At 34.4% G+C, this 27,231-nt stretch overlaps 4 protein-coding genes across 4 annotated transcripts; all 4 read left to right on the plus strand.

Moving 5' to 3' along the window:
* The first annotated feature begins 1,334 nt into the window (after positions 1-1,334).
* Positions 1,335-3,166, plus strand: LOC113782012 (exopolygalacturonase-like). The gene is made up of 5 exons (XM_027327925.1): positions 1,335-1,476; positions 1,641-1,711; positions 1,818-2,126; positions 2,290-2,805; positions 2,915-3,166. Exons 1-5 carry the CDS (start codon positions 1,335-1,337, stop codon positions 3,164-3,166), a joined length of 1,290 nt encoding a protein of 429 aa, XP_027183726.1.
* Positions 3,167-6,901: 3,735 nt separating this feature from the next.
* On the plus strand, positions 6,902-8,480 carry LOC113782013 (polygalacturonase-like). Its single transcript, XM_027327926.1, has 4 exons — positions 6,902-7,033; positions 7,193-7,504; positions 7,615-8,130; positions 8,226-8,480. Exons 1-4 carry the CDS (start codon positions 6,902-6,904, stop codon positions 8,478-8,480), a joined length of 1,215 nt encoding a protein of 404 aa, XP_027183727.1.
* A 4,540-nt stretch (positions 8,481-13,020) lies between these two features.
* LOC113782014 (polygalacturonase-like) lies at positions 13,021-14,601 on the plus strand. Its single transcript, XM_027327928.1, has 4 exons — positions 13,021-13,152; positions 13,315-13,626; positions 13,736-14,251; positions 14,347-14,601. The coding sequence occupies exons 1-4, from the start codon at positions 13,021-13,023 to the stop codon at positions 14,599-14,601; spliced, it is 1,215 nt and encodes a 404-aa protein (XP_027183729.1).
* An 8,460-nt stretch (positions 14,602-23,061) lies between these two features.
* On the plus strand, positions 23,062-24,639 carry LOC113782015 (polygalacturonase-like). Its single transcript, XM_027327929.1, has 4 exons — positions 23,062-23,193; positions 23,353-23,664; positions 23,774-24,289; positions 24,385-24,639. Exons 1-4 carry the CDS (start codon positions 23,062-23,064, stop codon positions 24,637-24,639), a joined length of 1,215 nt encoding a protein of 404 aa, XP_027183730.1.
* The last annotated feature ends 2,592 nt before the right edge of the window (positions 24,640-27,231 follow it).

Genomic DNA, 27,231 nt, shown 5'->3' on the forward strand with positions numbered 1-27,231 from the left:
AATAAACCTAGCTAAGCGGTGTTTAGTGATCACTCATGATTTGTCTTGTCTAGGGCACTCAATTATCATTTTAAAGGGGCCAAATATTTATTTTATGGAAAAAGGTAAAGTTTTAATATCAGGAGACCATACAACAAATCGTAGCTTATGGGTTTATATGTTAAGTTGTGTGTATCAATGAGCCAATTGGACACATTAAAAAAAAATCCAGTAGGGTCTCGCCAATACTTCTATGTAGGAAGAAGTTAAACCAATTAATTATAATGTTGAGCAATCGGTACGCCAGAATATTGCCCCATTTGGCAAGTGAATTTTTTGGGTGTTTGTCTAAAACTTTACTGTAGTTTACTGTAAAAGTTTTTAAAAAATTTTTTAAAGTGTGTAAATTTTTAAATATTTTGAAGTGTATAGTTTAAAAATTTTGAAAAGTTTTTTGAGATTACTGTAGTTAAAATTTTTAAAAAACTTGTAGCAAATAAACTGGGCAAAAAACTTATCTGCCAAACAAGGTTGTTTAGATTCTTAGTTACGATCACCATCATATTCTTGATTTTATGGTCGATCTTCAAGGAAGTCTAGTACGTGGTATTAACCTCTCTTTTTAATGGCGAAGGCCTGCTTACTTTCGTTTTTGGGTCCGTGCTAATTAAGATAATTTTCAATTTTCATTTTATCCACATCTGGATAGCGTTTTGAAAATTGGATTGGATTGATCGGTTTGATTGGGCAAACCACAAATTAGCCTTGATTCTGATGTGATTCATATTTTGGGTTGACTAGACCTAAAAATCGATCAAAACCGTATGAACCATGCAAGCCAAAAACAAACTGTAGTTTTATACTTTGTCAATTAAATTGAAAAGGAAGAGAAAAAAAAAAGAATAGCTTTTTTTTTAACCCTAAAGATTAATTACTAAAATTTATCTTTAAAGGTCCAAGTTCATTTGAAATGTCAAATGATGTCTTAAATTAGTCAATGGAATGTCTTACTTTGTACACCTATATTTATATATTTTATTCTTTTCAAACAAAAAAATAATTGAACTTGGATTGTATCAGTCAGATTGTCTGAACCACAACCCGAACACTTCAATGGTTCACTTACCCGTTTGACTTGTAAAACATTGCATAGGGACGTTATCCTACAAGCTCTTCACGAAATAATTTTCCATTGGAAAAGGAAAAACAGAATTGGTCTTGATTAATGTTACGTGTCATACACAATGGACAAAGTAGGTGCCGAGCGGGCAAGGTGCATGAAGAAATGAAAGTTTGGATGAAATCATGGCATTTGAGTGGCCTTAAGTTACAGGCAAACAAATCCTCCGAGAGCAATGCGTGTAACCAAACGAAGCAAAGCACATTTGGAAAGTAAGTTGAACCACGACAATCCAGCTTCCTGTGAGCCTCAAATTCTCATCTCAAAATTTGTTAGGAACACTACCGGTGCTAAAGCTCATCCTCACCTCCATGGATGTATATATTTATAAGTAGCATCAAATAAGGTTTAAAGTACATGTACGGTTTACGTACAGTTAGCAATCAATATAAACATTTGACCGTAAATTATTCAGAAGTGATGAGTACTACATTTTGCATCACTTTATTCTCTTCATGGCTACTCCTGGCATCCATTGTAGGCGCCCAATCAAGACCTTTAGATGTCAGAAGCTTTGGTGCAAAGGGAGATGGAGTTTCCGATATCAGCCAGGTAAATAAATTTACACGCGAGAGATCGACAAAATTTTAATTCTGTTATCCTATCCAAAGTGTGCATTATCATTTGCATGTCATTCTGATCAACTGATGTTTCTCAGGCATTATTGAGTGCTTGGAAAGCAGCCTGTAATTCTCCAAAACCAAGCACGATTGTGATTCCCAGAGGCACATTTGGATTACTTCAAGCATCCCTTGAAGGTCCTTGCAAGGCCCCCATCGAACTTCAGGTACAAGGCACTCTCAAAGCTCCACAAAATCCTAACCTAATCAAGGATGGTGAATGGGTGACCATCCAGTACTTGGACCATTTTACACTCTCAGGCTCCGGTACCTTTGATGGCCAAGGAGCCAGAGCTTGGGCCCAAAATGATTGTGCCAAAGCCTCCGATTGTAGCAAACTTCCAAATGTAAGCCTCTTAATGCACCAATTATATACGAGTAAAACACAATTTTCACGCACCAGTTCTAATTGGATTCTAGATCAGAGGCCAAGTTACTCATTTAATTAAAACAGTATTAGTACCTCGCACCAGTTGATTCTTTATTGTGCTTGTGGCTTGGAGTTTGCAGAATTTTAGCTTCAACTTCCTCAACAATTCCATTATCAGCGGCATAACTTCTCTGAATAGCAAATTATTTCACATGAATGTTCTGGGATGCAACAATGTGACGCTTTCACGCCTTACAATCACTGCTCCAGGAACTAGTCTGAATACTGATGGAATCCACGTGGGGCGTTCCAGCGGAGTAAACATAACAGACTCAACCATAGGAACAGGGGACGACTGCGTCTCACTTGGAGATGGATCCAAGCAAGTTAGCATAACCAATGTCGTATGTGGACCTGGACATGGGATTAGCATAGGAAGTCTTGGAAGGTACAAAAATGAAGAACCTGTTGTGGGAGTCTTTGTTCGAAATTGCACTCTCATCAACACGTTAACCGGTGTTAGGGTGAAATCCTGGCCTTCAGCCACTACTGGTGCTGCAACAGATGTGCATTTCGATGATATTACTATGCGAAACGTTACAAGTCCTATTGTCATTGATCAGGAGTATTGCCCTAACAACCAATGCACACTTGGCGTAAGTCTCAGAAATACTAATCACAATCCCATTGGATCCAACTATGTTAAGTTTTATCTGTGAAATCAATTTCTTTTGTGCTTTTTCTTGATCTGCTTCTCCTTTGCAGGCACCTTCACGGGTTAAGATCAGTAAAGTGAGCTTTAATCACATCAGGGGTACTTCGGCATCTGCACTTGCTGTGAAGCTTGTTTGCAGCAAGACTTTCCCATGCGAAGGTGTGGAGATTGGTGACATAGATTTGGCGTACCATGGAAGCCTAGGCAATATCACAACGAACTGTGCTAATGTGCAGCCAACCTTCATGGGCAGACAAAACCCACCAATTTGTGCCAAGAATAACGCTGCCCAATCTTCTTGAATTCACCACCTCAAAAACTCAGCATGGACAGACTTTTTTTTTTCCCCTTCTTTTTTAATTTTCCTAGACAATTCGATTTTGGTTGGTTGGTAGAATTTTGTACTGGAGTTTGCCAACAACACCAACTCCCTCCTTGCATAAGCATCATGTATGGTTGACAGGTAGTTGGTTTTACAACTCTGCAAGAGAAGTGGAGAATAATAGTAAAATTTATGAAATTTATACTGAAGTTGTGATAATCTTACTCGTGCAATTTGGTGTTTACTGGCTTCTTAGAGATGATTACGAATTCAGGGCAACTAAAAACAAAACTAGAATATTTACTGTGGAAGGGGTGAATAGAGCATATACGACATTATCATGTTTCATGTGAAAGAGCTTTAGAATGATCTGGAGTCAAATATAAATTAAATTTCGAATTGAGTCTTGTTATTTTTGAAGGCATTCAAGAAACAATTATGTTCGATGAATCTATACTCTATATAAAAAAAAATTATGAGTCTTGATACTTTTCAAAATAAGCAAAATGTTGCCTTGGTTCTTGCCATATCCGAATATCCTTGATCTTATAAGTATGTTTATTGTCTTTCAATTAATTGTGTCAATACTTACAAAGATTGAAATTCTCCTTACAAAGATGAAATTTAACTTGTAATGGTTATTAAAATAACATGCTCCCAATTAAAACTTATTGCTTACATTACACTCCATCTTGAGTTATATTTCGTGTCAAAGTTTCTTATTCATTACCAATATCTCTAATAAAAATTGTACTTTTGGGACAAAGAAGTTCTTTTTATTTGTGCTTAAAATTTGAGAAGAGAAAAAAAAAAGTTATCTCTACCAATGAACAACTATAGCCAGAAACAATCAGATATAGTGGATTACTTGTATCTTGTCATTAACAGACATTACATTCAAAAGAATGCATATAGCTCATATTCAAAGAATATACATCTATTCAAGTTAAAACGAAAAGCACGCATACAACACCTATGCAAAGAATTACTTTCTCTCGGTATAAAAATTCAGGTCACTAAGTCCAAAGAAAAACAAAAAGTGTTCATCTACTTTCATATTCACATAGTTAACCCATAACTGAAATATTACAACTTGTTTGTCATATATTTTTCAATTTGAATAGGGCTTAGGCATGGTTGGTGTATGAATTTGCTGGGAGGGTAGTCGGGAAGGGTTTAGTGGGTGGCACAACAAAACAAATAATATGGAATGATAAAAATCCAATAAGCCAATTCCTTTATAGAAAATGACCTTTCATAGATTAATGTTACAGATTAAGCCCTTGATCTAAACTCTATTGTTTGACGTGCATATGCATATCTCTCACTTAACAGTATTGCTTTGTAGACAGAAAAATCATAATGTAATTATTAAGCATAATAATATTATGAGTGTACAATAACTTGTGCAAAAAAATAATAAAAAATGACAGTATCAAATTGTGCCATAGAATTGAAATTATCAATAATCTGAAAAACAACAAAAGAAAAATAGTTTGGAGAATGTTAGATCTATTACTTCATATTTAAATAATTTTTTTTGAAAAAATTTGGTTAAAGAAAATGAAAAATAAAGAGTAGTGTATCATAAAGTTGGCAATGAAAATTTCATATGGCTAAAATATATTTCATTTTGAGATAATATAATCACAAGTAGATGGTTTAGGAAAGAACAAATTAAGTTACCAACAACTCAGGGTACTCATATATTCAACAAATCATTGGCTAAACACCACAAGCTTGTCTTTTCTTTTTTTTTTTTTGCAGATGAGATTATTTTTTATCACTTTGTGATTGTACACAAATTAAGATATATCACTGTGCCCTCTGGGAATTATTAGAATATCTCGCAAGTATATCTTCCCAGATTATTTTTTTTCAGATGAGATTATCATTTATCACTTTGTGGTTATACACAAATTAAGATATATTACTGTGCCCTCTGAGAATTATTGGAATGTCCAATCAATTATGATCAAGGATGTACACAAATTAAGATGTATCACTGTGCCCTCTATGAATTATTGGAATATCCAATCAGTTTTGGTCAAGGATTTAGATAAATCTACCTAAAATCAACCAATAACCCAACTAGACTCACCATAAATACAAGTATAATGACACCAACAGTGTGGAGTAAAACTTGTCTCAGTTCTTAAACCTTTTCTAACCCAATATTTCTGTAACGATACTGCTGCATCCAGTCTGAGCAACAAAAATTGGGAAAAACATCATGAAAAGAGAAAATAGCATGCTGGCCGGAGAGTTGGATTTCTGGTATTGGCAATGCCTTCCCTCAACCGGCAGGTAGCCCGTTGCACAAGGAGATCATGGAAATCATTCATTGAAAAACAATAAAGTTTCTGGAGGTTAATTTGGACGAAAATAAAGAACGAGATTTGATTAGTGTTTGTGAATTGGTGAATAACTTTGATAGCTTTTTGATATCAATCTTCATCAGATGCAATATATGTGATTAGTGTTGCCTGACGTTTCAAAATTTAAGCAATGTCTACGTTATATGTATAAACCAGGGAAAAATATTGCTTTAACAACTTTTCTATTGGGAACAAGAACATGTTCATGTTTTCACTTAAAATGAGAGTATGTGGACTCGTGCAAATTCTGAAAAAGAAAAAAAGAAATTGTTAAATCACATTTTATATGACATAGTTACCTTTTTTTTATATAAAATGACATAGTTACCTTGAATCTTGATTCTTTGTGTATTTGTATTGCATGACCATCTGTTGTGATTCTCAAAAGGTTATATTACACTAGCCTTTCGTGAAGTTTGTCAAATTAAATAAAACGCTGCCCCTAGTTTTTTGAGGTTATACACTCTTTATTTCTTGATATATAAGCATTTTCACTTTGAGATAATGATAGCATAAAGGACATACACTTTTTTTTGAGGAAAAAAATGGAATTTGATAGCATAAAGTATATACACTTCAACCACCCAAAATTATCCTTGTGAAATTTTATAGATCCAAATGGGATATTGTTTTCAAAATCGAATTAATTATATGGAAAAAATCAAAATAAAGGAGAAGAACTTGACAATCTTGAATAGGGAAGTCATTGTAGTTCTTCAAAATCACTACAAGGGATGGCTTCGTATTATGACAAACCTCAAAAGTATATGTATGTAGGCCAATATAAATCTTTTCTAAAATCAAACATATTCTCTTTCAAAGAATTTGATTCCAAGTAACTCAATTTGGATAATTTTGGAATCCTATTAATGCAATAATCCTTTTAGTTTAGCGCATTGTTAATCATTTTCCTGTGAAGAAATATAAGCTCCGAAGATTTTGAATTCCTATTCAAAGTTGCAAACCATTGACTATTAGGAGATTCACCCACGTTGGAAAAATCCGCCCGGTCTCTATTACTCGTCAGCTTAATTAACCATTTTTAGCTAATACAAGATGAACGGCAGCAACTTGGTGGACATTTTGGCCAGATTAGGAGTTCCAGAAAGGATAGATGTTTGGAGGGAGAAAGGGCAGATAGGTAACCGAAATAAGAGCCACAACTATACCACAACATTCGAGCTTCTTACAAACCACAAACATAAATTTTGGTAACTAATGGTGCCAAACTCCTTATCACCACTATAAAAAGGCAACAAATGCAATTTAGATTACACTATTCAGATAAAGTAAACACAAATAGTGGGAAAGAACAAAGAAAAAAAGAAAAACAAAAGATGGCAGGAGCATTTGGCATCACATTGTTGTGTTCATGGCTGTTCTTTACATGCATTGTCCAGGCCCAAACTGGACCTATTGATGTCACTCAACTTGGCGCAAAACCTGATGGCAGTGCTGACATGAGTCAGGTAATTAATCTTAATCTTAATGCAGAAGCTACATGCATCGAAATCGAGTTGGTTGATTTATCAATTCACCAGAATTTGAAGAAAAGTTCGTGATTTGTTGAAAGCATTGTCCCCATTGAAATAAACAATTGGGCTCTACAAGATTTGCCATTGTTGCAGGTTTTGGCGGATGCTTGGAAACAAGCATGTAATTCTACAACAGCAACTACAATTTTGATTCCAAAGGGCACATTTTTATTAAAAGAAGCGAGCCTTGTAGGCCCTTGCAAAGCACCCGTTGAGGTTCAAATACAAGGCACCATCAAAGCACCTGAAGATCCCGCACAAATAAGCAAGGATAAGGAATGGATGACAATTATGTACGTTGACCAATTGACACTCACCGGAGGTGGTACCTTGGATGGCCAAGGAGCCAAAGCTTGGACCCAAAATGAATGTCGTGTGAAAACCGAATGCAGCAAACTTCCAAATGTGAGCCAGCTTTTATAACATTGAATACATACCTATGAATGTTTTGCCAACGATACACGAGTTCAATTAGTAATCTGATTGTTGTGCTTTTTTTTAACTTGAAATTGCAGACTTTGAGCGTGAATTTCGTCAACAATACTGTCATCCGCGACCTAACTTCTTTGAACAGCAAACTGTTTCACGTGAATCTTTTCGGATGCAACAATATAACATTCCAACACTTCACAATCACAGCACCTGGGGACAGTCCCAACACTGATGGTATTCACATTGGACATTCCACTGGAGTTGTCATCACAGATTCAAACATAGGAACCGGGGACGATTGCATCTCAATTGGTGATGGTGCCAAACAAGTTAACATAAGCAAAGTGACATGTGGACCTGGCCATGGAATCAGCGTTGGAAGTCTTGGAAGGTATGACAATGAACTACCTGTTGAGGGTATCTTTGTTACCGACTGCACCATCTCCGGTACTTTAAATGGTGTAAGAGTAAAGAGTTGGCCAGCTGCTAAAAGCGGTAGTGCCACCAATATGCACTTTGAAGGTATTATCATGCAAAATGTCAGCAATCCAGTGATCATTGATCAAGAATATTGCCCAAACAACCAGTGCACAAACACTGTAAGTTAAAAAACATGCATGCTAAGACAATCAAATTCTAAAGTATATTTCTTTTCGACCTAATTTTTTTTTCTCCTCATTGTTTTGATTTACAGGCCCCATCAAGTGTTAAGATTGCTCAGGTCAGCTTCAAGAACATCACTGGCACTTCAGCAACACCAGCTGTTGTGACTCTTCTTTGCAGTAAGAGTATCCCATGCGAGGGTGTAGAGGTTGCTGACATTGACTTGGCATACAATGGCAATCAAGGGAATGTGTCAAGCAATTGTGCCAATGTAAAGCCAGCTCTGAGTGGCAAGCTGAACCCTCCAATTTGTGCCAATGCCACCATTCCTGCTCAGGCTGCTTAAATTTCTGCAAGCATAGGAACAAGCTCAAAATTTTTTTCTCCTTCTTTTTTCTTTCACCTTTTTTGACAAATAGATTTTAGGTCTTATTATTTTTTGAATCCATTCAAGAAGTAATTCTATTAGATGAATCCATACTCTGTATGAAAATATCATTAGTTTTGATACTTTTAAAGACAAATAAAATATTGTCTCAATTTTGCCATATCATAATACCCTTCATCTTATAATTATGTTTGTTGTTTTTCAATTAATTGTATCAATAGTAACAAAGATGAAATTCTCCTTTACAAAGATGAAATTTAACTTGTAGTGGTCATTAAATTACAACACTCCCAACTAAAACTTTTTATCTATATTACACTTCATCATTAGTTATGTTACATGTCAAACTTTCTTGCTTATTGTCATTATCCCTAATGAAAAAGTACTTTTGGGAAAAAGAACTTTTTGCTTGTGCTTTGAGTTGGAGTGTACTTAAAATTAAAGAAAAAGAATAGAGAAAAAGAGAGAAAACCAACTATCTCTGCCAATGAAGTTTCAACTAATGACAATAAACCACTGTAGTAAAAAAAAATCAGATATATAGGATTACTTGCACCCATTGCTAATAAACACTACACCCAAAAGAATGCATATAGCTCATGTTCAAACAATACATCTACTCAAGTTAAAAACCATTGCATCTTACTTCATATTAAGCAACTTTATTGCTATACTAATGAACTTTTTATTTTCTATCCTCTCATCGTTCCCCATATCTTTTCTGTCCCCAACTACTAGTCTAAAGATTCGACCTGAAGCCTTCCCCTAATCATTGGGTCAACATCAGTCGTTGCAACATTATCGAACTTTTTCTCATGTAATAAGAAATAATAACAATGATAAGCATGCATACAACTTCTACCCAAAGAATTACTTTCCTTTGGCAAAAAAATTCTGGTCACTAGTCCAAAGAAAAACATAGTATTTGTTCATCTACTTTCATATGTACAAAGTTAACCCAATAATTGAACTCTCACAACTTGTTTGTCATTTACTATCAAGTTGAGCAACACACAGGTATGGTTGGTAAATGAGTTTGGTGGGAGAGAAGTGGAGAAGGATTAAGCGGGCGGCGCAGTGTAACAAATACATGGAATGACACAAAGTCAATAAGCAAATTCCTTTTTACAAATGACGTTCTATAGATTAATGATACAAATTAAGCCATTGATATAAACTCCATTGTTATTCCCGCCCTTTCATGTGCACATTCATTTTTCCCACTAATAGTATTACTTTGAAGATAGAAATATCAAAGTGTAATTATTAATCATAATAATATTATGAGTGCACAATAACATGGGTAAAAAATGACAGTGTCATAGATTTGGAGTTATAAATAATCTAAAAATCGTAAAAAGAAAAAATAGCATGAAGAATGTTAGATATGGCACTTCAAACTCAAATAAAGCTTTCAAAAAGAAAATTGGTCGAAGAAAATGAAAAATATAGAAATAATGTCTCATAAAGTTGACAATGTAAATTTAATATACATACATACATATATATATATAACATGTTACATTTTGAGATAATATTATCTTATTATCTTAATCAGATGGATTAGGAATGAACTAATTACTTTAGCAACAATTCAGGAATACCTATATACACAACAGATCGTTGGCTAAAAAAACAATAAGCATGCCCTTTTTAGGTCTTGAAAATAAAATTAGCACCATACAAACAAACTCACATGTCTATTTACCCAGAATTTTTTTCCTTTTTGCAGATGAGATTACTAGTCTTAGTGATTGTACACAAATTAAGATATATTACTGTGCCCTTAGGTAATTATTGGAATGTTTTTTTATTTTGGTCCAGGATTTAGATAAAGCTGCCTAAAATCGACCAATAACCTAGCTGCACTCATCATAAATACAAGTATAATGACACCAACGGCATGGAGTAAAACTTGTCTCAGTTCTAAAACCTTTTCTAACCCAATACTTCTGTAACGATAATGCTGTTTCCAATTCCAATTTGAGCATAAAAAATTGGGATAAATATTAAGAAAAGAGAAAATAGCATGTCGGATGGGGAGTTGGATTTCTGGTACGGATAACGAGCAATTTTCAAAAACAATATTGAAAAAAAAAACAAAAATGGGACTCCGCCATATCTATTTCTTCTTCTAGCATCCTTGCACATAATTTTTTAACCAAAATATGCGACAACACATTAATTTTTTTAACATTCCAGTCCCTCGGGACTGAAATGCAAAATGCCAATGTTTTTTTTTTTCAAGTATAGCTGCACATGACTTTGAATCTTTTTTTTTGAATTGTTAGTGTAGTCTCAATTGAGTTTTTTTAGCACATCCTAGGCCTCATACCAGTGTAACCAGACTACTTGTTTTCCCATCATTTAACACCATGCAATCTTTTCAATAGTTTGGCAAACAAACTATCTTCTTAAAATAACATTTTACTTATTGGCAGAATCTCAATTGTTTTTCAGATTTCTCAAGCAACACATATACTTGACTTTCTTCAAACTCATACAACAAATCTCTCTCCAATAGATCCAAAAGCTTGTCCCCAGCTAGGTTCATATTTTTTTAATGATATGTACTATTAAGCAGTGAACAGATATATTTCATATAATTCTCCTATGAACCGCAAACGATAGTAATGATTTTACACATATACGAAAATTTTTGCAATGACAAGTATAAATTACAAGTGAAGTACTTCAAATTATCAATTGTTTTTCCCTTTGGACACCAAAAGCATAGAATGCTTTAAATTTTATTTTTCTTCTTTGGATAAGAATCATAATCATTCCAAGTGTAACTGCACTCAAAATTTTTTTTAAAAAAACTATCAGCGTGTAACCACACATGATATATGCAGCTACACTATTCGTAATTTTTTATTTGACATTTTGCATTCTATTCCCTAGGGACTAGAATGTAAAAAAAATAATATGTCACCGCACATGTGTTGGTTTAAAAAAATTTAAGAAAAAAAGAAAATTTAGCCAGTCGCCATACACGAGATATGCGGTCCTTATGTACAGCGATGCTACAATATGTGACGGATATGATAGAACCCGACAAATACCTTCTTTTACCATTATTTTTAGAAATCTGCTTCGATTTGCAATCAGCCAGTTGCACCCGTATATTGTGGATATTAGTCATTGAAAAACAATAAAGTTTCTTGAGGTTAATTCAGATGAAAATAAAGAAAGAGATTCGATTAGTGTCTACAAATTGATGAATAAATTTGATAGCTTTTTGAAATCAATCTTGATCAAATGTCATAATCATATATGCGATCAGTGATGCCTGACCTTCCAAAATTTAAGCAATGTCTACGTTTATAAACCGGAGAAAAGATGTTTACTTTAACAACTTGCCTATTGGGAACAAGAACATGTTCATGTTTTCACTTAAAATGAGAAAATATGAACTCGTGCAAATTATGAAAATAGAAAAGAGAAACTATTAAATCACATTTTATACAACATAGTTATCTTGAATCTTGATTCTTTGTGTATTTGTACTGTACAGCTATCTCGTCCACCAATTGTGATTCACAAAAGATTATATTACACCAGCCTTTCTTGAAGTTGGTCAAATTAAGCAAAAAGCTACCTCTAGTTTTATGAGGTTACCACTCTCCAATTTTAACATGGTGATATATAAGCATTTTAGCTTTGAGGTAATAATAGCATAAAGTATATATGCTGCAAACACCAAAATTTGTCCTTGTGAAATTTTATATATCTAAATGAGATATTGTCTTAACAGTCGAATTAAGTACAGGCAAAAATCAAAATAAAGAAAAAAATTGACAATCTTGAATAGGGAGGTCATTGTAACTCTTAAAAATTACAAGGAATGTTTTCGTTTTATGACAAACCTTAAAGGACCATAGAGAAAATAGTCATTTGCAAAAGTATATGTGCATAGGCCAATATATATCATTTCTAAAATAAAAAATCATTTCTTTCAAAGAATCTGATTCCAAGTAGCTCAGTTTGGATAATTTTGGAATCCTATTAATACATTCCAGGCAGCTCGATTTGGATAATTTTGGAATTCTATTAACACAATAATGTAATTAGTTTAGCATATTGTTAATCACTTTATTGTGAAAAACTAAAAGCTCCAAAGATTTTGAATTACTATTCAAAGTTGAAAACCATTGACCATCAAGAGATCCACCCACATTGGAAAAATTCATTCGATATCCGCAAGATTGATTAACCATTTTTTGTCACTACAAGGTTGATGTTTTCACCAGATTAGGTGATCAGGAAGGGAGATATGGTTGGATTGAGAAAGAGAAGAAAGGTAACCGATGTCACAGCCACAACTGCACCATAACACTCGAGTCTCTTATGAACCACAAACATAAATTTGGTAATTAACGGTGCCAAACTCCTTATCACCACTATAAAAAGGCAACAAATGCAATTTAGATTACGCTATTCAGATAAAGTAAACACAAATAGTGGGAAAGAACAAAGAAAAAAAGAAGAACAAAAGATGGCAGGAGCATTTGGCATCACATTGTTGTGTTCATGGCTGTTCTTTACATGCATTGTCCAGGCCCAAACTGGACCTATTGATGTCACTCAACTTGGCGCAAAACCTGATGGCAGTGCTGACATGAGCCAAGTAATTAATCTTAATCTTAATGCAGAAGCTACATGCATCGAAATCGAGTTGGTTGATCGATCAATTCACCAGAATTTGAAGAAAAGTTCATGATTTGTCGAAAGCATTGTCCCCATTGAAATAAACAATTGGGTTCTAAAAGATCTAACATCATTGTTGCAGGTTTTGGCGGATGCTTGGAAACAAGCATGTAATTCTACAACAGCATCTACAATTTTGATTCCAAAGGGCACATTTTTATTGAAAGAAGCGAACCTTGAAGGTCCTTGCAAAGCTCCCGTTGAGATTCAAATACAAGGCACCATCAAAGCACCTGAAGATCCTGCACAAATAAGCAAGGATAAGGAATGGATGACAATTATATACGTTGACCAATTGACACTCTCCGGAGGTGGTACCTTGGATGGCCAAGGAGCCAAAGCTTGGACCCAAAATGAATGTCGTGTAAAAACCGAATGCAGCAAACTTCCAAATGTGAGCCAGCTTTTACAACATTGAATACATACCTATGAATGTTTTGCCAACGATACACGAGTTCAATTAGTAATCTGATTGTTGTGCCTTTTTTAACTTGAAATTGCAGACTTTGAGCTTGAATTTCGTCAACAACACTGTCATCCGCGACCTAACTTCTTTGAACAGCAAACTGTTTCACGTGAATCTTTTCGGATGCAACAATATAACATTCCAACACTTCACAATCACAGCACCTGGGGACAGTCCCAACACTGATGGTATTCACATTGGACATTCCACTGGAGTAGTCATCACGGATTCAAACATAGGAACCGGGGACGATTGCATCTCAATTGGCGATGGTGCCAAACAAGTTAACATAAGCAAAGTGACATGTGGACCTGGCCATGGAATCAGTGTTGGAAGTCTTGGAAGGTATGACAATGAACTGCCTGTTGAGGGTATCTTTGTTACCGACTGCACCATCTCCGGTACTTTAAATGGTGTAAGAGTAAAGAGCTGGCCAGCTTCTAAAAGTGGCAGTGCCACCAATATGCACTTTGAAGGTATTATCATGCAAAATGTCAGCAATCCAGTGATCATTGATCAAGAATATTGCCCAAACAACCAATGCACAAACACTGTAAGTTAAAAAACATGCATGCTAAGACAATCAAATTCTAAACTGCATTTCTTTTCGAGCTAATTTTTTTCTCTCCTCGTTCTTTTGATTTACAGGCCCCATCAAGTGTTAAGATTGCTCAGGTCAGCTTCAAGAACATCACTGGCACTTCAGCAACACCAGCTGTTGTGACTCTTCTTTGCAGTAAGAGTATCCCATGCGAGGGTGTAGAGGTTGCTGACATTGACTTGGCATACAATGGCAATCAAGGGAATGTGTCAAGCAATTGTGCCAATGTGAAGCCAGCTCTGAGTGGTAAGCTGAACCCTCCAATCTGCGCCAATGCTACCGTTCCGGCTCAGGCTGCTTAGATTCCCGCAAGCGTAGGAACGAGTTCGAAATTTTTTTTTCTCCTTTTTTTTCTTTCCCCCTTTCTGACAAATAGATTTCAGGTCTTATTATTTTTTGAATCCATTCAAGAAGTAATTTTGTTAGATGAATCCATACTATGTATGAAAATATCATTAGTTTTGATACTTTTGAAAACAAATAAAATAGTCTCAATTTTTGTCGTATTCTAATACCCTTCATCTTATAATTATGTTTGTTGTTTTTCAATTAATTGTATCAACTGTTACAAAGACGAAATTCTCCTTTACAAACAGGAAATTTAACTTGTAATGGTCATTAAATTACCACACTCCCAACTAAAACTTTTATCTACATTACACTTCATCATTAGTTATGTCACATATCAAACTTTCTTATTTATTGTCAATATCCCTGTTAAAAAAGTACTTGCGGGAGAAGGAACGTTTTGCTTGTTCTTTGTGTTGCAGTGTACTTAAAATTAAGGAAAAAGAATAGAGAAAAAAGAGACAAAATCAACTATCTCTGCCAATGAAGTTTAAACTAATGACAATAAACCGCTGTAGTCAAGAACAATCAGATATATAGGATTACTTGCAACCCATTGTTAATAAACACTACACCCAAAAGAATGCATATTGCTCATGTTCAAACAAAATGCATCTATTCAAGTAAAAAAACATTGCATCTTACTTCATATTAAGCAAATTTATTGCAATGCTAATGAACTTTTTATTTTCTATCCTCTCATCTCTCCCCATATCTTTTTTGTCCCCAACTATCAGTCTCTAGATTCGACTTGAAGCCTTCCCATAATCATTGGGTCAACTTTAGTGATTGCAACATTATCGAACTTTTTCTCGCATAATAAGAAATAATAACCAAGATAAGCATGCATACAACTTCTACGCAAAGAATTACTTCCCCTTGGCAAAAAAAATTCAGGCCACCAAGTCCAAAGAAAAACATAAAGTGTTTGTTCATCTACTTTCACATGTACAAAGTTAACCCAATAACTGAACTCTCACAACTTGTGTGTCATTTACTATCAAGTTGAACAACGCACAGGTCTGGTAGGTAAATGAGTTTGCTGGGTGGGCAGTGGAGAAGGATTAAGTGGGTGGCGCAGTATAAAAAATGACATGGAATGACACAAATCCAAAAAGCCAATTCTTTTATACTAATGACCTTCCATAGATTAATGATACAAATTAAGCCATTGATATAAACTCCATTGTTATTCCTGCCCTTTGATGTGCATAATCGTTTTACCCACTTAACAGTACTGCTTTGTAGATAGAAATATCGTAGTGTAATTATTAAGCATAATAATATTATGAGTGTACAATAACATTGGTAAAAAATGACAGTGTCATAGAGTTGGAGTTATAAATAATCTAAAAACCATAAAAAGAAAAAATAGCATGAAGAATACCAAACTTAAATAAAGTTTTCAAAAAGAAAATTGGTCGAAGAAAATGAAAAATATAGAAATTCTGTCTCATAAAGTCGACAATGTAAATTTAATATATGTATATATATATATATATATAACATGTTGTATTTTGAGATAATATAATCTTATCCAGATGGATTAGGAATGAACTAATTACTTTAGCAACAATTTAGGAGTACCTATATTCACAACAAATCATTGGCTAAAAAAACAATAAGCATGCCCATTTTATGTTTTGGAAATAAATTCGCACCATACAAACAAATTCACATGTATGTCCATCCAAAATTTTTTTTTCTTTTTGCAAATGAGATTACTAGTATTAGTGATTGTACACAAATTAAGATATATTACTGTGCCCTTAGGTAATTGTTGGAATGTTTTTTTATTTTGGTCCAAGATTTAGATAAAGCTGCCTAAAATCGACCAATAACCCAGCTGCACTCATCATAAATACAAGTATAATAACACTGACGGCATGGAGTAAAACTTGTCTCAGTTCTTAAACCTATTCGACCCCAACACTTCTATAACAACAATGCTGCTTCCAATTCCAAATTGAGCATAAAAAATTGGGATAAAGATTACGAAAAGAGAAAATAGCATGTCAGACTGTGACGGCTCGGTCTTTTCCTAGGGCATAACCTAGAAGTTAGCGGACCGCCAGCCTGACTCTCGCCAGGACTCATTCACTAACATTAATTTCAGAGATAACATTGTGGTATATTAAAACCACACGTTCAAAACTTTTACAATGCCAAGTTCAATACAAAAGTTTTAGCCGTGATATGATACTAGATAATTTATAATCACGAAAGTCTTCACGTTAATTCCCTAAGTTCTCTCGTTCGTTTCTCCGACCACCAACTCCTGTAAGGAAAACAAAACTAAAGGATTGAGCTAAAACTCAGTGAGGTTTGCCGAGCAAGAAACATTTAATAAACACTTAAATCATTACAATTAAGCAAGTAGTACACATTTCACTGTACAATCACTTTCATTAAGCAATGGAAGAAACACTTCACTAAACAATCACTTTTAAAAGAATACGGTGCTCGCATTAGAGCCACTTCAATGTCATTGAGCATTCATTTCAGTGTCAAGAGACACTCATTTCACTGTTATTGTACATTCATTTCAATATCATTGCACATTCTGCCGATTCACCTCCTTATGTCCTCCAAAACAATAAACAATCCCCTACGTTGAATAATCAGTTCAATAATCTCCCAACCTCATGGTAATACTCGAGTATACCGAAACATTTACCCAAAGTTACCGTCCTACCCGACCAAGCCCTTTGCTGGATCGAATAGTCCATTGAACAGAGGGTTTTGGGACCTAGTTCAGTCGATGCGGCGAGGTACACATACGGCTTACATTTATACACACTTACAGTAACATTCAGTCAATTATCGACCTTCAAACTCGACTAAGCCGAGTGCGATAAAGTACACCATCGACTTAAAAGGCGAGGGACAATTGAGATACACTTCACAAGGAATCATTTAGTAATAATTCATGATAAGCACATTTGTCACATAATTTCACTTAGATACACATAAACAGTTAAACACATAAATTCAAAAAACACTCACCAAATACCCAAATAAATTATTCTCGAGTCTCGGGTTCGTTTCCTGGCTCACAGCTACTTCCTGAGATAAGTTCATAATTGCCATAATAATTTAACTACTCATTTGATGAAATTCTGAAGTATAATCAACATATGTGTTGTATTCTAGCCTTAAGTCACCATTCCACCTGAATTCTAAGTTATTGCTATGTTCAGTGAGGTGACTAGTGCATTTCTTACATTCACTCGTCATTTCGACCTTTAATTTCCAAAAGAGAGGAAGTTTAAGTACCAATTCCAATATTGTGACTTCATTACTTTTATACTGCTAGATTTATCGTACTAAAAGCAACATTAACCCTTAATAAGGTAAATTTTAGTAATAACTACCTTTAAGGTACTTTATTGTCCTATAAATCTCTTTTCCTTAAGATCATGAGTAAAACTAGTTTATTACCTTAACGGTGAACATACAATGCTTATAAGGCTGTTTGAATCATGTTTTATTTGTATATTTTTTTCATATAAGTTTTATAGCCTTTTAGATCCCTATAGTTGATATAACAACTTTTCTCATCCATTTATCTTTATGTCCGGCTGTTAATCACTCACCAATTTAAGGTTTAAATTACTAGAACTCAAGTCCCTTAGCTTATCACACAAGATGCAACAATTCCAGCAACCTTCCTCACATTTTTCTTCAAGATTAATCAAATTTATCAACTTAAACAAGGGAAATATTCATGTATACCAAATTTAAGGTCTTGTGAGGTGTTTAAGCTAAGATTAAACCATTTTCAACCCAATATTCAAGAATTAAGGCTAGTGAGCTTTTCTTTTCTTCCTTTGAGCTGAACTAGATTCAAGTTCACTTATGGTTTAAATTTGCTCAATTTCATCAACCCTCCAAGTCTTAGAATCAATAAAATGTACACGAGAGGCAAGGTTAAGATGTTATAAGATGTTTTATACAAGATTACAATCAATTATCCTAGAAATTTCGAAAAATAACATGAGAGTTTCAACCCCTCACTCTCTCGGCCAACAAGGCTAAATTTCCAGCAATATTACTTCAGATTTTCAACAAAACTTCATTCTTTTACTTGCTTACATCTTTAAGTACTTTAATGTGCTTTCGGTCCAACATAAGCCAAGGCAAGTAATACTTAATTCCAGCAAATGGTTCAGCCAAGAAGCCATATATACTAATCTGTCATCAGCTAAATGCAGCAGTCATCAAAATGGTAATTTAATAGACAACCACTTCCTTAATTTCTTCCATGTTACCTCCAACTTGACATGCAAAACATGATTATCAAGCTACAGAGTAGCCTTAAACAGAACATATAAAAGTTCACAACTAAAATTCGAAAGAAAGACTGATCAAAAGTTCATTTCTCTCTCTCTCACTCGGCCTTCCTAGCGGGTTCCATCAGCTTTTAATCAAGAATTTTCTCCATTAGTCTCTTCTTTATGCACTCAAATCTAACAAGAATGATAAGACGGAAATGTTATATAATGAATTAAACCTCAATGTAGAAGGTTAGAACCAGAATCCATGAAGAAACCGAGAATAATTTTCTTATTCTTTCTCTCAGCCGAACCTATCTGCAACTAGATTGAACTTATCTTTCCTTCAATGTTCACTTCAGTTTATACTCATTTCTGCTTTGCTTGATGAAGTTAAGATGCTTTATGACACATTACAGCTTAATACGAAAGTTTAAGAGCTAAAATTTGCCAAAGACAGCTAGAGTTTCTTAACTTCCTTGCTCTCAGTTGGGGCTAACAGATTTCCAGCAGGTTTCTTTCAATAATTTCAACTCATAGTTCCAACTCTTCACAAGTTTCTACAGCTAACCTTCTTTTAATACTTAAAGTAGACATAATACATGCATTTCCTATCATTAGTTTCCATCCTTTACTGTTAGCAAGCAGTAATTCAACAAATGACCCTCGATTCCCACAAAATTTCAGCTCAGCAACTACTCAGTCTCAAACCAGAATTTTTCCTCGGTCAAAAATTCATTTCCATGCTAAAACTTAACATGCAGCTCATATATTCACTTATACTTAATAAGTAAAGGTTTATTACAGAATTTTTTTACCTCCTTTCCTTTAGAATTCAACAGTTGCAGACTGCTCCAGTTTTTAAGCTTCAGTTCCTCCAAATTGCACCAGCTCTCACTCTTTTCCTTCCTTGCGTCCTTCTTTTCTCACGGTCGAAGCTGATATGTGATGAATCTAGCTAAGTTTATCTTCCTATTCCTCACCTTAGCTCTCGGTTTTGGTGTTTTGAGAAGAAAGGCTGATGCCCTGTTTTTTTTCCTTTCTCGGTTGTTGCCGCTTAAGGAGAACTGGTAAAATCTCTCATTTTCTCTCTTTCCTCCAGTCGGTCACCACTTGGATTTGGCTAACCATTGGCAGCTACATTCCTCCCCTTACACTCACTTAGCTCCTCTCATTCGGTGACCGACCAGTCCAGCATTTCCTCCACTCGGTTCCTATTTTAGGATTCTAGTAACCTGCTTGCTGGTTGCATGGTTATTTGTTTAGGCGTTGAGGTTAAAATGGTCTTTTGACATTAATTTATTTACTTGCTAAGGAGTTATATTTGTATTATTTCTTATATTAACTCCTGACTTTATTTGTGTTTTCTTGGAAAATTACTTACATTGGTCTAGTAGATTTTCACGCATTTGACTTTAAGGAAAATTAATTAGACATTTAACTAATTCAACTATATAATAAATTCAAATGATAATTTGCCATATGCCTACCATATGTTTATTTGATTCCTAAAATTTTCTACACCATTCTATCATTTTGCTTATATGTTTTATTTATTTATTACATCATTTTTTTTAAATTTTCAATTTTATAGGAATTCAATTATGCATTTAATTTAACCATTCATTTGTTACATATAATATTTCTAATAACAGATTAAATGTAATGAAATAAATTCAAAGTGTACACATAAATTTCTGAGTTCTCACACGGACGGGGAGTTGGATTTTTGGTACTGATAACTACCAATTTTCCAAAATAATATTTAAAAAAAAAAAAGCAAAAGTGGTACTCTGCCATATCTGTTTCTTCTTCTAGCGTCCTTGCACATAATTTTTTTTAACCAAAATAGGTGACACCACATTAATTTTTTTAACATTCCAGTCCCTCGGGACTAAAATGCAAAATGCTAAAAAAGGTAAGAGTACAGCTGCACATGATTTTGAATTTTTTTTTTGTTTTGAATTGTTAGTGTAGTCTCAATTTAGTTCTTTTAGCACATCCTGGGCCTTATACCAGTGTAACTAGACTACTTGTTTTCCCAGCATTTAACAGTGTGCAATCTTTTCAATAGTTTGGCCAACAAACTATCTTCTTATAAAAGCATTGTACACATTGGCAGAATCTCAATTGTTTTTTAGATTTCTCAAGCAACACATATACTTGACTTTCTACAAACTCATACAACACATCTCTCTCCAATAGATCCAAAAAAGCTTGTCCCCAACTAGGTTCATATTTTTTTAAATGATATGTACTATTAAGTAGTGGACAGCTATATTTCATATAATTCTCCTATAAACCACAAACGATAGTAATGATTTTACACATATACAAAAAGTTTTGCAATCACAAGTATAAATTACAAGTGAAGTACTTCAAATTATCAACTGTTTTTCCCTTTTGGACACCAAAAGCATAGGATATATTACTCCAAGTAAAGATGCTTTAATTTTTTTTTTCTTCTTTGGATCAGAATCATAATAATTCCAAGTGTAACCGCACTCAAAATTTTAAAAAAACTATCAATGTGTAGTCACACATGATATATGTAGCTACACTATTCCTATTTTTTTGTTTGCCATTTTGCATTCTACTCCCTTCGGACTTTTAGCCGGTCGCCGTACATGAGATATGCGGTCCCCATGTACAGCGATGCTACAACATGAGACGAATGTGATAGATCCCGACAAATACCTTTTTTTTTACCATTATTTGTAGAAATTTTCCTCGATAGGCAATCAGCCAGTTGCACCCGAATATTATGGATATTATTCATTGAAAAACAATAAAGTTTCTTGAGGTTAATTCAGAAGAAAATAAAGAAAGAGATTCGATTAGTGTCTACAAACTGATGAATAAATTTGATAGCTTTTTGAAATCAATCTTGATCAAATGTCATATATGCGATCAGTGGCACCTGACCTTCCAAAATTTAAGCAATGTCTACGTTTCATGTATAAACCGGAGAAAAGATGTTTGCTTTAACAACTTGCCTATTTGGAACAAGAACATGTTCATGTTTTCACTTAAAATGAGAAAATATGAACTCGTGCAAATTAAGAAAACGGAAAAAAGAAACTGTTAAACCACATTTTATATGACATAGTTATCTTGAATCTTGATTCTTTGGGTATTTGTACTGTACAGCCATCTCGTCCACCGATTGTGATTCACGAAAGATTATATTACACCAGCCTTTCTTGAAGTTTGTCAAATTAAGCAAAGTGCTACCTCTAGTTTTACGAGTTTACCACTCTTCAATTTTAACATGCTCATATATAAGCATTTTAGCTTTGAGGCATTAATATCACAAAGTATATATACTGCAAACACCCAAATTTGTCATTGTGAAATTTTATAGATCCAAATGAGATATTGTCTTCACAGTCGAATTAAGCATAGGCAAAAATCAAAATAAAGGAAAAAAACTTGATAGTCTTGAATAGGGAGGTCATTGTAGATCTTTAAAATTACTACAAGGGATGTCTTCGTTTTATGACAAACCATAAGGGACCATAGAAAAATTAGCCATTTGCAAAAGTATATGTGTGCAGGCCAATATACATCATTTCTAAAATAAAAAATTATCTCTTTCAAAAGAATCTGATTCGATGTAGCTCAATTTGGATAATTTTGGAATCCTATTAATACATTCCAAGCAACTCGATTTCGATAATTTTGGAATCCTATTAATACAACGATCCCTTTAGTTTAGCACATTGTTAATCACTTTACTGCGAAGAACTATAAGCTCTAAAGATTTCAAATTACTATTCAAAGTTGCAAACCATTGACCATCAGGAGATCCACCCGCGTTGAAAAAATCCATCCTATATCTGCCATTCTAATTAACCGTTTTTAGTTAATATAAGGTTGATGTTTTGACCAGATTAGGAGATCAAGAAGGGAGAGATGGTGGGATAGAGAAAGGGAAGAACGGTAACCGAAGTTATGGCCACAACTGTACCACAACACTCGAGTCTCTTACGAACCACGAACATAAATTTTGGTAACTAACGGTGCCAAACTCCTTGTCACCACTATAAAAAAGCTACAACTGTTGTTAAGATTACACTATTCAAATAAAACAAACGCAAATAGTGGGAAAAAAAAAGAAAAAAAAAAGAAGAGCAAAAGATGGCAAGAGCATTAGACATCATATTGTTGTGTTCATGGCTGTTCTTTACATGCATTGCCCAGGCCCAAACTGGACCTATTGATGTCACTCAACTTGGCGCAAAACCAGATGGCAGTGCTGACATGAGTCAGGTAATTAATCTTAATCTTAATGCAGAAGCTACATACATCGAAATTGATTTGGTTGATTGATCAGTTCACCAAAATTTGGAGAAAAGTTCGTGATTTGTCGAAAGCATTGTCCCCATTGAAATAAACAATTGGGCTCTAAAAGATTTGCCATTATTGCAGGTTTTGGCGGATGCTTGGAAACAAGCATGTAATTCTACAACAGCATCTACAATTTTGATTCCAAAGGGCACATTTTTATTGAAAGAAGCGAACCTTGAAGGTCCTTGCAAAGCTCCCGTTGAGATTCAAATACAAGGCACCATCAAAGCACCTGAAGATCCTGCACAAATAAGCAAGGATAAGGAATGGATGACAATTATATACGTTGACCAATTGACACTCTCCGGAGGTGGTACCTTGGATGGCCAAGGAGCCAAAGCTTGGACCCAAAATGAATGTCGTGTAAAAACCGAATGCAGCAAACTTCCAAATGTGAGCCAGCTTTTACAACATTGAATACATACCTATGAATGTTTTGCCAACGATACACGAGTTCAATTAGTAATCTGATTGTTGTGCCTTTTTTAACTTGAAATTGCAGACTTTGAGCTTGAATTTCGTCAACAACACTGTCATCCGCGACCTAACTTCTTTGAACAGCAAACTGTTTCACGTGAATCTTTTCGGATGCAACAATATAACATTCCAACACTTCACAATCACAGCACCTGGGGACAGTCCCAACACTGATGGTATTCACATTGGACATTCCACTGGAGTAGTCATCACGGATTCAAACATAGGAACCGGGGACGATTGCATCTCAATTGGCGATGGTGCCAAACAAGTTAACATAAGCAAAGTGACATGTGGACCTGGCCATGGAATCAGTGTTGGAAGTCTTGGAAGGTATGACAATGAACTGCCTGTTGAGGGTATCTTTGTTACCGACTGCACCATCTCCGGTACTTTAAATGGTGTAAGAGTAAAGAGCTGGCCAGCTTCTAAAAGTGGCAGTGCCACCAATATGCACTTTGAAGGTATTATCATGCAAAATGTCAGCAATCCAGTGATCATTGATCAAGAATATTGCCCAAACAACCAATGCACAAACACTGTAAGTTAAAAAACATGCATGCTAAGACAATCAAATTCTAAACTGCATTTCTTTTCGAGCTAATTTTTTTCTCTCCTCGTTCTTTTGATTTACAGGCCCCATCAAGTGTTAAGATTGCTCAGGTCAGCTTCAAGAACATCACTGGCACTTCAGCAACACCAGCTGTTGTGACTCTTCTTTGCAGTAAGAGTATCCCATGCGAGGGTGTAGAGGTTGCTGACATTGACTTGGCATACAATGGCAATCAAGGGAATGTGTCAAGCAATTGTGCCAATGTGAAGCCAGCTCTGAGTGGTAAGCTGAACCCTCCAATCTGCGCCAATGCTACCGTTCCGGCTCAGGCTGCTTAGATTCCCGCAAGCGTAGGAACGAGTTCGAAATTTTTTTTTCTCCTTTTTTTTCTTTCCCCCTTTCTGACAAATAGATTTCAGGTCTTATTATTTTTTGAATCCATTCAAGAAGTAATTTTGTTAGATGAATCCATACTATGTATGAAAATATCATTAGTTTTGATACTTTTGAAAACAAATAAAATAGTCTCAATTTTTGTCGTATTCTAATACCCTTCATCTTATAATTATGTTTGTTGTTTTTCAATTAATTGTATCAACTGTTACAAAGACGAAATTCTCCTTTACAAACAGGAAATTTAACTTGTAATGGTCATTAAATTACCACACTCCCAACTAAAACTTTTATCTACATTACACTTCATCATTAGTTATGTCACATATCAAACTTTCTTATTTATTGTCAATATCCCTGTTAAAAAAGTACTTGCGGGAGAAGGAACGTTTTGCTTGTTCTTTGTGTTGCAGTGTACTTAAAATTAAGGAAAAAGAATAGAGAAAAAAGAGACAAAATCAACTATCTCTGCCAATGAAGTTTAAACTAATGACAATAAACCGCTGTAGTCAAGAACAATCAGATATATAGGATTACTTGCAACCCATTGTTAATAAACACTACACCCAAAAGAATGCATATTGCTCATGTTCAAACAAAATGCATCTATTCAAGTAAAAAAACATTGCATCTTACTTCATATTAAGCAAATTTATTGCAATGCTAATGAACTTTTTATTTTCTATCCTCTCATCTCTCCCCATATCTTTTTTGTCCCCAACTATCAGTCTCTAGATTCGACTTGAAGCCTTCCCATAATCATTGGGTCAACTTTAGTGATTGCAACATTATCGAACTTTTTCTCGCATAATAAGAAATAATAACCAAGATAAGCATGCATACAACTTCTACGCAAAGAATTACTTCCCCTTGGCAAAAAAAATTCAGGCCACCAAGTCCAAAGAAAAACATAAAGTGTTTGTTCATCTACTTTCACATGTACAAAGTTAACCCAATAACTGAACTCTCACAACTTGTGTGTCATTTACTATCAAGTTGAACAACGCACAGGTCTGGTAGGTAAATGAGTTTGCTGGGTGGGCAGTGGAGAAGGATTAAGTGGGTGGCGCAGTATAAAAAATGACATGGAATGACACAAATCCAAAAAGCCAATTCTTTTATACTAATGACCTTCCATAGATTAATGATACAAATTAAGCCATTGATATAAACTCCATTGTTATTCCTGCCCTTTGATGTGCATAATCGTTTTACCCACTTAACAGTACTGCTTTGTAGATAGAAATATCGTAGTGTAATTATTAAGCATAATAATATTATGAGTGTACAATAACATTGGTAAAAAATGACAGTGTCATAGAGTTGGAGTTATAAATAATCTAAAAACCATAAAAAGAAAAAATAGCATGAAGAATACCAAACTTAAATAAAGTTTTCAAAAAGAAAATTGGTCGAAGAAAATGAAAAATATAGAAATTCTGTCTCATAAAGTCGACAATGTAAATTTAATATATGTATATATATATATATAACATGTTGTATTTTGAGATAATATAATCTTATCCAGATGGATTAGGAATAAACTAATTACTTTACCAACAATTTAGGAGTACCTATATTCACAACAGATCATCGGCTAAGAAAACAATAAGCATGCCCATTTTATGTTTTGGAAATAAATTAGCACCATACAAACAAATTCACATGTATGTCCACCCAGAATTTTTTTGCTTTTTCCAGATGAGATTACTAGTATTAGTGATTGTACACAAATTAGGATATATTACTGTGCGCTTAGGTAATTGTTGGAATGATTATTTATTTTGGTCCAAGATTTAGATAAAGCTGCCTAAAATCGACCAATAACCCAGCTGCACTCATCATAAATACAAGTATAATGACACTAACGTCATGGAGTAAAACTTGTCTCTGTTCTTAAACCTATTCGACCCCAACACTTCTATAACGAAAATGCTGCTTCCAATTCCAAATTGAGCATCAAAAATTGGGACAAAGATTACGAAAAGAGAAAATAGCATGCCGGACGGGGAGTTGGATTTTTGGTACTGATAACTACCAATTTTCCAAAATAATATTTTTTTTTTTTTAAAAAAAGCAAAAGTGGTACTCTGCCATATCTATTTCTTCTTCTACCGTCCTTGCACATAATTTTTTTTAGCCAAAATATGTGACACCACATTAATTTTTTTTAACATTCCAGTCCCTCGGGACTGAAATGCACAATGCTAAAAGATGTAAGAGTATCGCTGCACATGATTTTGAATTTTTTTTTGTTTTGAATTGTTCGTGTAGTCTCAATTTAATTCTTTTAGCACATCCTGGGCCTTATACCAGTGCAACCAGACTACTTGTTTTCCTAACATTTAACAGTGTGCAATCTTTTCAATAGTTTGGCCGAAAACTATCTTCTTATAAAAGCATTGTACACATTGGCAGAATCTCAATTATTTTTTAGATTTCTCAAGCAACACATATACTTGACTTTCTTCAAACTCATACAACACATCTCTCTCCAATAGATACAAAAAAGCTTGTCCCCAAGTAGGTTCATATTT

The sequence above is a fragment of the Coffea eugenioides genome, chromosome 9 (genome assembly GCF_003713205.1).
Source record: "Coffea eugenioides isolate CCC68of chromosome 9, Ceug_1.0, whole genome shotgun sequence".
Lineage (NCBI taxonomy): Eukaryota > Viridiplantae > Streptophyta > Magnoliopsida > Gentianales > Rubiaceae > Coffea > Coffea eugenioides.